General features: G+C 42.1%; 6 protein-coding genes across 6 annotated transcripts; 4 read left to right on the top strand and 2 right to left on the bottom strand.

Annotated features, from left to right (window-relative positions):
* Positions 1-256: 256 nt before the first annotated feature.
* On the top strand, positions 257-1,651 carry IL334_001553 (uncharacterized protein; the record flags this gene model as incomplete). The annotated part of the gene is made up of 4 exons (XM_062933309.1): positions 257-696; positions 774-921; positions 1,010-1,106; positions 1,182-1,651. 4 exons carry the CDS (start codon positions 257-259, stop codon positions 1,649-1,651), a joined length of 1,155 nt encoding a protein of 384 aa, XP_062789360.1.
* A 318-nt stretch (positions 1,652-1,969) lies between these two features.
* Positions 1,970-3,620, top strand: IL334_001552 (uncharacterized protein; the record flags this gene model as incomplete). Its single annotated transcript, XM_062933308.1, has 6 exons — positions 1,970-2,136; positions 2,225-2,500; positions 2,614-2,722; positions 2,820-2,969; positions 3,094-3,255; positions 3,381-3,620. The coding sequence occupies 6 exons, from the start codon at positions 1,970-1,972 to the stop codon at positions 3,618-3,620; spliced, it is 1,104 nt and encodes a 367-aa protein (XP_062789359.1).
* Positions 3,621-3,845: 225 nt separating this feature from the next.
* Positions 3,846-5,612, bottom strand: IL334_001551 (uncharacterized protein; the record flags this gene model as incomplete). The annotated part of the gene is made up of 3 exons (XM_062933307.1): positions 3,846-5,031; positions 5,255-5,394; positions 5,574-5,612. 3 exons carry the CDS (start codon positions 5,610-5,612, stop codon positions 3,846-3,848), a joined length of 1,365 nt encoding a protein of 454 aa, XP_062789358.1.
* A 350-nt stretch (positions 5,613-5,962) lies between these two features.
* IL334_001550 (uncharacterized protein) lies at positions 5,963-6,716 on the top strand (the record flags this gene model as incomplete). The annotated part of the gene is made up of 3 exons (XM_062933306.1): positions 5,963-6,055; positions 6,122-6,265; positions 6,444-6,716. 3 exons carry the CDS (start codon positions 5,963-5,965, stop codon positions 6,714-6,716), a joined length of 510 nt encoding a protein of 169 aa, XP_062789357.1.
* Positions 6,717-7,256: 540 nt separating this feature from the next.
* On the bottom strand, positions 7,257-8,470 carry IL334_001549 (histone H3; the record flags this gene model as incomplete). Its single annotated transcript, XM_062933305.1, has 6 exons — positions 7,257-7,345; positions 7,487-7,561; positions 7,632-7,823; positions 7,910-7,955; positions 8,371-8,381; positions 8,467-8,470. The coding sequence occupies 6 exons, from the start codon at positions 8,468-8,470 to the stop codon at positions 7,257-7,259; spliced, it is 417 nt and encodes a 138-aa protein (XP_062789356.1).
* Positions 8,471-9,483: 1,013 nt separating this feature from the next.
* IL334_001548 (uncharacterized protein) lies at positions 9,484-10,810 on the top strand (the record flags this gene model as incomplete). Its single annotated transcript, XM_062933304.1, has 4 exons — positions 9,484-9,788; positions 9,885-10,386; positions 10,458-10,538; positions 10,673-10,810. The coding sequence occupies 4 exons, from the start codon at positions 9,484-9,486 to the stop codon at positions 10,808-10,810; spliced, it is 1,026 nt and encodes a 341-aa protein (XP_062789355.1).
* Between the last annotated feature and the right edge of the window lie 69 nt (positions 10,811-10,879).

Genomic DNA, 10,879 nt, shown 5'->3' with positions numbered 1-10,879 from the left:
TAGTTTATAACCCAGGTCGAGGGGGGCCCCATTCAAACATATGGAGAGACGCGCCTCAAACGATGATGACGACATAACTCCGTATATCACCGATCTCACCATACCCCACCGTAGCTTGCTTTCCCTTCGCTGTCGCTTTGTTGATGTTGGGATAGGTATATGTTCAATGCTATCTTTCATGCATTCATAGCATTAATTCCTGCCAACTCAGTCTGTGAGAGTACCGCCCCAGTCTTCAAATTAGTCACATTGCATCATGCCAACAGTAGAAGATTATTTCGACGATGACACCGATATCCCTTTACCATCTTCTTCCAAACCCCGAGCATTGCCTGACACAGGACTAAAAGGAGCCTTGTTGGAGGAGATTTCCGATGACGACGACAACGATATGGATTTCTCAAAACTGGCCGAACAATCACGAGGGGTATTTGGTGAAGGGGCGAAAGCTCCTCCACCGGGATCGGGATCTGGGAATGGCAAAGGTAAATTAGTTCAAAGAGATGATGATGAATTAAGACCTGTGCAAAGTGCTGGACCAGGAGGTGGAGGACCAGGTGTGAATCCTAATACACCGATGGGTGGGTTTATGGGTGATATGATGAAATTGCAAGCTGCAGAAGATGAAAGATTAGAAAGATTAAAGAAACAATTTGGTAATGCTCATGTAGCTAGTGATCCAAGTGTATACAAAGGGTGAGTGAGCATAATGGTCATACCTATGAAAGTGTTGATTTCGGTACTCGTACTCATACTATGTGGTCCAAACACAGATGGAACACAGTTTATCCTTTGTACTTCGATGCGAAAGTATCGATCAACGATGGAAGAAGAGTACCCAGAAAAAGTTCAGTATGGTGGCCTCAAGCTACTCAAATTGCTCAAGCTTGTAGAGTTTTAGGTCTACCTAGTGTGTTGGAGGTGAGTCGTTCGCCTCTTTCTGCTATCGGGGTGACATATGTCATTAGAAACAGCAGAATAATGAACTGACATCTCGTACAAATAATAGCCTGACAGATGTCATCCTGCAGATTGGGAAAATCCAGGACGTGTCAAAGTTCAAATCATGAAAGAAGGGAAATTCGTGAATCCCATCATCAAAAATAGTGAGTTACTCTTACGCTACATTGACTCAAAGCGAAGCGTGGATGATACTGATATTGGTTGTACCATTATCGTAGGAACACAATTATATAAACATTTATCTGATCAAATTCGACAACGAAATCCCACTATAATATTCAATCCATCATCCGCACCTTCCAAACGATCAATCAAACCTTCAACTTCCACTACAACAGCACCTTCTTCATCCAGTAAAAAAGGTAGCGGTAAAGGAAAATCAAAATCAAAATCAAATTCAAATTCAAATTCGAAACAAATGGTTAAACAATCTACTAAAGTCGTTTTACCTCCTCCTAAATTACCTACGAGACCACCCCTTGCACCTCAACCTATCCCAACTTTAGATGATAGGTTACCATTACATTCTCCAGTGGTACCTGCTGGTGTAGCTGTAGCCGCCATAAAGAGAGATAAAGAGAGTGAAAAAGAAGCAAAGAAGCAGGGATTGAGTATCGCAGGTGGTGAAGAAAGCACAAAAGATAAAGCGCCGAAGATGAAGAGAGTTGTCGTGAGAGGAAAGAGATAACAAGTGATTTACAGTCGTGCATGCATTCTATGCCTACAGTGTTATCCCAACTTATATACCATGATACCCCGTCCAGCATCAAAGCTCACTGTTTGTTTTGCGTATGGGCATACAGCAAGACGACCGTGGGAAAGTCATCTTTCACCGTGCACGTGTTGCAAGTCACTTTTCTGACGATACTCGTATCGATCAACATTATTATCGAAGTCACTTTCAACTTATGGAATGAAGCTCAAGTACTCATCTAACAATCTCCATCATTGTAGCAGTAGCACAACGGCCTATCTGTGACCTGGGAATCAGTTCTTGACTTCCGAAATGACATCCGCCCCTCCTTTTACCCCTGCTCCAGCGTTCCTCCCCAATTCAAATTTCAATCCTCAATACACAATTGACAAAACACCGAATGTCCAAACTATCAATATCGGTTCATGGAAGATTGAGGCTGTCAAGAGACCGATACTGAACGGTAAAGAGATTGATGCGTGGGTGATCTCTCTCACTATTACCACTCAGCGTGAACAAGCAAATCTGTGCGGAAAGCTAATCCAAGTTGGATTTTGGTGAAAATAGAGCAGAGAAGTCATTGAGTTTACCTTTACCCGAAATGACATTTGGTAATAACTCATTGAGACTATCATATTCCCCTTCTACCTCTTCACACCCATCTGGATCTAGAATACCTTCAGCTTCAGCGTCAGATTCGACTTCGGCTTCAAAAGAAGAGAGTCAGGTCGAAGTCGTATTTGACAGCTTGGAGGCTTTAGCTGGAGTGGCTACTGGTGAAGGATGGGAAGAGAGTTTTGGTGGTGGTGTTAAAGTCAGTATGGCTGAACAGTGGAAATCTCGGTAAGCTCAGAGGTACTTGCCCCACCCTATCTAGTGCCGGACTTTCCAACTTTATATGCTGAATCACTGTCATGAAGGTGCAGGAATATGCTAACACATGTGATGTTGAATAGGTCATCTCCTAATGCATTTTCTGGGGATTTAAATATACCGTCAAAACCTGTTAAACCTCATGATTGGACATATTCAACTTGTTATGCTGGATCAACTTCTGGACCTTCTGTGAGTTTTATTTGTGTACCTAATGATGCAGGACAGCGTTAGGGATAATCGTGTAGCTTGAATTTCTAAGCTTATTGTATGTTAATGGATTCTGTAGACATTTAGACCGTCCCCGACTCATTCACTCCCCCTTCCTTTACTCGCCAGACAGGATCCTGTCCTAGATAGAATACTGTTTTATGATGATGTGCCATTATTTGAGGATGAACTGCATGATAACGGTGAATCGATATTGAATGTCAGAATAGTGAGTGTCAATCTATGAGTTATAATCATCCCATTTTACTGGAATTATTCACCATCATTAAACGCTCCTTTGGCTCCTATCTCTTTTCATTGAATCAAAATGCTGATCTCTTCTCAAATGTCAGCGAATCATGCCTCACTCATTCTTCATTCTCTCACGGCTCTTTCTGAGAGTAGATAACGTTCTTTTCCGTATACGTGATGTCAGATTGTATCATGCTTTGGGAAGTGATGAGATTGTGAGAGAAGTGGCGGGGATGGAAGTGGGTTATGACGAAGTGAAAAGTGTGAGTTGATCCTCTGGGTTTTGTCGAGTCATCCCTTCTCCGGCACCCTTCTTGACAGGTAAAAAAGGTCAACATATCACAATCACTAATCTTTCGTTCTTTACGTTGGACGTCAACGTTACTAGCACCTCGAAAGGCAATCAGACTTGTCTCCATTAACAGATGTGAATTGGGTATATAACCAAATGCTTTCAATCACTTCTCGAGGTTCATATCGACCCAACATAAATCGATCGACGTCTTCATCGGGTGAATCAAAATCAGCTAAACCATGGCCTGGATTAGGAAAGGTAGTTGAGGTTTTAAAATTGCCTAAGAACGATTTCGAAGGTATGCGAGAGGGTTTGGAAAGTGTCAAGATATGACAAGGTACAGCTAAGAAGAGAGGTAGATGGAGTTTGTCGTATAGCAGAGACACCTATGGTATCCTGTTTACTCAGTTCAGCTGGCACATAAGCTCCATGTGTTTATCCATTCATGAATTTTGAATTCATTCAGGAACACGTTACATTTCATTAGCATGATCATGCATATAAACATTTACATACTGGATTTGTCTCTTGTCAATCATTGTATATCCTTTTATTCATTTATTGATCAATCAATTTCCTTAAAGCACTTATTTCTTCAAAGGAAGTCTTACAACAACCACCGACGATCACACCATCCCAAATATAAGTCCCTTGATGGGATTTCGCACTCTCTATTGATTGAACAACTTCGTATATCCCTTTTGCCCATTCGCTGGCATTACTAGGACCGTTGGATGGAGTTGACCACGTTCTAGTGTTAACGTCATATACTAATCCGCCATCGGGATAAAGTACGAATGTTATCCCCTTGTCTTTGTTCTTGTTCTTGTTGAGAGCTTCCGTTTGAGTGAAATTGTGAGATCCAGTAGACTCGTTGAATTGCTTGATAAGGGAACAGAGATATAAGGGATTCGTACAATTAATTCCTATTCCATTAGGTATACTTTGGTCATTCTGTTCATCCAGCAGAACGTTTACCAGATCTCTGACAGAAACATGATGATTTGAGCTAGAGTCTAAATTTGAATTCGAATCTGATGAAGAATTAGAGACGTGTTGAGGATGTAGACCATTTGGAAATGCACATGTTATCCAGTATTTCTTATTATACCATTCTGTTTGACTTTCTCTTTCACACTCCTCTGCGTCCGATAATTGCGGCTGAGTTTGGCCTGCATCAGAGCTGGAAAAAGATTCAGGATATCTTTCTCGGAGGATACCTTGCAGCTTGTTCATAGTTCTCCGAATAGCTTTGATCTCATGTAAAACAGGAATAGTTTCAAATGCTATCCAGTCTATTTTCCTCCAAGTATCTTCATGTGTTGCTACTGTCATCAACTTTGACAGATGGTAATTGCTCAATAATTCTGTAGCTTCCTCTTCTTCTTTTGATGGCGGAGGAGGTGTGTTTGAAGGAGTGATAGGGGACGAGGGAAAGGAGTTGGTGGTGAGTGAAGGACCATAAGGAGGAGGGTATAAACCTGAATATTCCGCACCGGGACGTAACGATGATCCGTACGGACCACAAGAGAAAACCACACCTGCACCTGGATAGGAAGCACGTTTGGATTTGGGTTTGGTCGAGGATGAAGACTCAGAAGACTCAGAAGATGAACAAAGTGATTGATGGACTAAATCAACAGAAGTTCGAAGTATCCTACTTGATTCTCTTGCGCATTCAGAACGAGTAAGGGATGTCGAAGATGATAGATAGGAAGATAGATTCGTGGAATTCAGTTGATATCTATAATCGAGTAGATACCAGAACAATAAAAGTCAGCTGGCCGACAATGACTATACAATAAACTCATTTCTGGCTATAGAGCGCTGGGAAGAAAGATATCACTCTTTTGGAAAATGCAGAATACACATTATATCCCATGTCCATACTTGTTGGTTCTTTTACCTCATAATCAATCACAGTGGTCATGATAGATATAGGAGGGGGAGAAGAGATCGTTACTCACGTTGAAGTTTCGATCAATTCAGCTCCAGATTTCACGTATCCTTCATGAATGTCTGATATTGCCTTAGGATCAGTATAGAGTAATTCTGATCCCCAGAGTTCCGACGATACTTCATATCCCGATGATTCGAGGGTCGTTCCCTAAGCGTGAGCGTATAGTAAGCGTATAGCAAGATCAAGTCAGATGACGACTCAGCTAGTAAGAGATATGCGAAAACGGAACAGGCTAACTTTGTGAAGTATGGCAAGTGGAAAGCAGAGCAACCGAAAGGAACTGGAGATTGCTGGATTGGATGAACAAAAAGATTTGAGAGACATACCATCCCTCCGTCAAGAAGCTGTATTCTTTCTCTTCCCATCGTGAATTACACTAAAACTCTTACTACTACTTTCGAAGATGGGCTGCAGAATGTCCCAGTGCAATGGTCGTAACGCTATGAATGATGATGGTAAGATTTAAGAGATATCCATTATCAATAACAGATCCCATTTCGCTTAAATCCAACCATCAGGACAAAAAAGAAAACCAAAGTGGAACACCTCCACTTATCCACTTCTGTCAAATATCATTCTCTTGCTTCTCTTCAACGAATACATAGTCTGCAACAGTATACCCAATCGGATAGAGAATTTTCAAGACCACCGCCGCATTGAGGCTCACTGGTTCAGGAAGAGACACAAGACCTGATTTCGTTGGAGTAAATCCAGAATGTCTTCTCCGGCAGGTTCGATATCTGATGGATTAGAATTAGATTCATTAGATTCTGAAAGTCTGTTTATGGCTTTGACTAATGTCGAAAAGGTATGTTACATACAACCCTGATGACAAGTGAGATTTACCTCAACCTGATGATGATATCACCACTAGGCAATACCAGAATTATTACTTTGTATCAAACCGATATTATCACATCTTGTCTCTCCCTCTAACCAAGTTGATGGAAATGATGATGAAGAAACTAGTGGGATCGAGGCGAGAGAAGCTGTTGAGAGGTATATGACTTTATTAGATGTAAGTTTTTGGGGGGGTTTATTTTCGAGTTTCTCACTCATATTCAGTCTATCCACCATGATCCCAAGGCCATCAAATACACAAGGCCTAGCCTTTTACCTCTGAACTCAATGACATTCGGTCCTTTCCTAACCCCTTTCATGGCAAGTTCATGACTGATCTTAATGTTTCACAATAGAAAATCCAATTCGTACTTCGTCAAACGGTGTATTACTTGCACGCAACTCGAATATCACCTCAGACATTACGTCCACCCGAAATAAATAATATTCCAACACCATTCGCATCCACTCTACCTTCATCCCGCCATGGCTCAGAAGGGTTGAAAGCTACAGAAGGAGACGAGAGAGGAGTGGAAGTGGGTTTGTACGCCAGTAGGATCGAAGAGAGGGTTCTTGGTCAGATGGCAGCTGCTCTAAGAGCTCTCAATGACGAAGGGAGAAATATGTGATATCAGAGTGATAAGAAGGGTCAGTGATTCATGTTGTAAGAGTATCGTTTTTACACTCTGAATGTGCTGTATGTATGTGTACAAAACCCATCAAATAAACTCACAACGCAATAACGCAATCTGGCGGGGAGAGTGAGAGAGTCAGGCAGATAAGCTCGTACCACTGTTCAGCTGAGACAGCGGACTCGTAATGACTGTTATCTTCGTGTATACTCAAGCATGGCGCTGCTATTGCATCAGACACACTCGATAATAACATGAACAATTTACATCACATCTCGGCTTTCACATATTGATTTATTCGTTTAAGAATGAAAATTCAGCTCGAGGAAAGGAAAACAGGAACATATAAAGAGTATATACAGCGAAAAACGAATATGGAATTGATAAGGTAACGCTTCAAGATACAAAGGTACCGCTGAAGGGAAACATGAAAACAGAAAACGGAAATATGGGATCTAAGCTAAGGCAAACGATACTGAGCCAAACATGATCTATATCAAAAGACTTTGCTCGACTGGTACATGTTCATCGCTGCACTTAAGATCGCTCGCCTCGGAGTCGTCGAGCGAGTTGGAGATCCTTAGGCTGGATGGTAACTCGCTTGGCGTGAATAGCGGCAAGGTTAGCTAGAAGGTGTCGTGGTCAGCGTCATTGCAGAGTCCAGAGCCGAACATGAGAATGATATGTAATGGAAAGGGGAAAGGAAAGGGAGGAGTGGCGATGGAAGAGGAGGGGTGGTAGGTCGAGATGCCAAATAGAAAACTCACTGTCCTCGAAGAGAGAGACAAGGTAGGCCTCGGAGGCTTCTTGGAGAGCACCGATAGCAGAAGATTGGAATCGGACTATTCGTAAACATCGATTGTGTCAGCGTTTCTGCTTGATTGGTCTACGGATGAAGAAGAAGCGACTTACGATCGGTCTTGAAGTCTTGAGCGATTTCTCTGACGAGTCTTTGGAAAGGAAGTTTCCTGATCAAGAGTTCGGTAGATTTTTGGTATCTTCTGATTTCTCGGAGAGCGACGGTACCAGGTCTGTATCTGTGGGGTTTCTTAACACCTCCTGAAACTTGAGAAGGAGCTTGCTTCCTTGCTGCCTTGGTGGCGACTGTTCATGAAGATGATCAACAAGACTTGGTCAGCGTCTATAACGATGGAATAATGAACCAGAAGAGAAGGAGATTGCAAACTTACGTTGCTTTCGGGGAGCTTTACCACCAGTGGATTTTCGAGCGGTTTGCTATTGATCACATGTTAGATACGTTCCGTGCCAGGCTCGCGACCATATCAGAGCGTATAGAGGAGGAAGAAAGATTGATGAGATGGATGAAAGCGAGGAAAAAAGGTCAAATCGAGTGACGGAGGAAAGGAGGAATAACGAATTGATTGTTTATCGTCAACGAGTGGCGACAAATGCACCCGAACATGCATGGCACCGGTGATGGATATGATCAAATGAGATGATGTGCATGGAGGGGGTTAATGATGAAGTGAAATGATGAAAGAAGAATGTATAATGATGTGTGAGCGGTGGAAGCGCCAACATCCGAGGATGGTTTGGTATGTATGGTGATTTGTATGTGCATGAAAGGAGGAAGGGAAGAACTTTTCTCATCATATTCAAACATCCGCAAACAGGATATTGGTGTACTCACTTTAGTTCGAGCTGTATGCATCCAACATTGATATTGTCAGCATCTCGTACCGTATGTATATGCATGTATGCATGTGAGAAGAGATGATATACTTACCCATATTGATGTATGTTTGAATTGAATTTGGATTTGGATATGTAAGTATGTACGATGATGATGATGATGATGTGAAAGAGGGAATGAAATGCAGTTGGTGAGAGTTGTTGTTGATTGATATCTTTTTATAAAGGGGAGAGGGGAGAGTGTATCTCAAGAAAAGGGGGGGGAATGAAAGTAGGTGAGTCAACCGAAACGCATCCAGTCAAACCCGCGACATGTATGGTGTGATCTGTGACTTGATCGGAATTACGGTGTTATAGTAGCCATTGCCACTCTCCCTAATCTCCTTTCATTACTCTTTTTAGTCTGAGTGAGAGAGAGAGTGTTTGTGTGAGAGAGTGTGAGTCAGAGAGAGGTGCGATCTGCGCGCCAAGGGAAAACAGAGGATTAAACAATTTGAACGATTTCGGCAGTATCAGAAATATGTGAAAGGGGGATTCTGCAGGCAAGAGGACGAACCGGTATTGAATCAACTTGGAACGGCTTCAATCTTTCCTATACATTATCCAGATGTATCTAGATTTATGGAGAGCTTACAAGCTCAGCTATCGTATGGGGTAGACCAGATGGATGATACCCAACTGATGCATGAAATATCAATGAGACGCTCCTCATCTGTCCGTGAGAGGAACATCTAATCAAGTGCCACATCTGCCACATCTGCCACGTGGAGTGGGGTATAGGCAAGGTAGTCTTTGGGAATGGGTCAAGAGCTGATCTCTTTCTGTCATGGCAGGAATGACCCATCCAGCATGAATCATCGCATTCCGAAGTCCAAATATACTTTTGTTCCTCGACTGACGCGTTGAATTTTCATCCCTTCCCTCCACTTGTCAAGACTACTACGAGTACATCTCAAAATGCATTTTCCTAATCTTCAGACTCTCTAGCAATCGACATTTCTCTGACTGACAAGGTATCTGTCTGATCCATTGACTAATCAGACGGTCAAAGAGAAGAACAAGTCTTAACATTCTGGCATAGCTTGACATCGCCAAACGCCCTAGGAAGACCATGTCCATCCTCACTCCCGGAAGTAGATGTACCATATGTCCTTTAGTCGATTTCCTTCCATTTGAATGTCCAGAATGTTCCCTGATATATTGCGGTAATCATATTCATTCTCATGGATGTATCGATTCAATTCTTTCAGCGTCTACTTCATCTCATCGACCAGGCAGGCTTGAAAGGGGGAAAAGGATTTGTGACGTAAAAGAATGTGAGAGGGAAAGTATAGAATCGATTTCTGGTATAGGTGGGAAAGAATCCATCGCTAAAGAAATTAGATGTCAGTGGTGCAATGGTGCATACTGTGTAGAGTGAGCTATATTACCTTTGAACATAAATTTCTCGGCTTGGGCTGGCAGTCATTTGTTTTTGATTTTGTGGCTGAATGTATATTTCAACATGGGTAGGCATCGGTCACAAGTATCGCATTCATGTACTTCACCTTTGGATCACAATGTCCGTCATGATGCATTTCTTGATCGTCGATCAAAAGCAAGGGAATTGATATCAAAACAGTTCCCTGAACATTCGACTAGAACGATACCCAAACCACCGCCTCCAAAAGATACTGTCAACACTAAAAGCAAAATACCATCTAAAAGCAAAATACCATCTAATCAGCTCCCCTCAACTTCCACTGCTAAAGGTGAATCGAGCAATCCAGTAGATCAAGCAGTAGCTGCAAGTACGACAACGCCGCAGACTACCAAGAAGAGTAAGACAGAGAAGCTATGGGATATACATTGTAAAAAAGTGAGAATGACATCTGAACCATTAGTCAAAGGAGCCAAACCGAATGGAGAAAGAAGTTTCTTCGAATGGATGATAGATTTAGATCAAAACAAAGTAAAAAGGTGGAAAGAAAACGGGAGATGGGATGGGAAAGTGGAAAGGGGTTGGGTAGCACATGTCAGTCCATCGAGTATCTGAATCATACCTCTACACATCGTCGAGCTGAATATTTGGTCTTATATCATTAGGATATGCCTGTAGGGAGGATATTGGATTTACTGATTGAAAGAGGGAAAGTGAAAAGGCCGGCAGTGGGAGAGACAGATCAGGTAAGTTAAAACTATCAAATACGACATAGCGAAGTTTGGCTTCCATCGTTTTTGGTTTTCATGAGGATCCGGCCATGTTTCCCGTGACAACTACTGCCATAGGCCCACTGTACTGACACCCACTTTTGATTCAGTCCCTCAATCTTCTCTCACTTTACCCAGTTCCAGATGGAGAAAGATCAATCACAAAATTGGAATTATCGAAACCTGCTCACGTCCAAATCCCAGAAGGTAGTTTAGTAGTCTTAACACGAGGTGAATGGTCTGACTGAAGTTTAGGCTCAACGGGGTATAAGATGCATGGTATGAATGAGATGTGTTCTTTGTATTTTTTATGATAT

This window comes from Kwoniella shivajii, chromosome 2, assembly GCF_035658355.1.
Source record: "Kwoniella shivajii chromosome 2, complete sequence".
Lineage (NCBI taxonomy): Eukaryota > Fungi > Basidiomycota > Tremellomycetes > Tremellales > Cryptococcaceae > Kwoniella > Kwoniella shivajii.
This window is presented reverse-complemented; position numbering and strand designations above follow the sequence as displayed.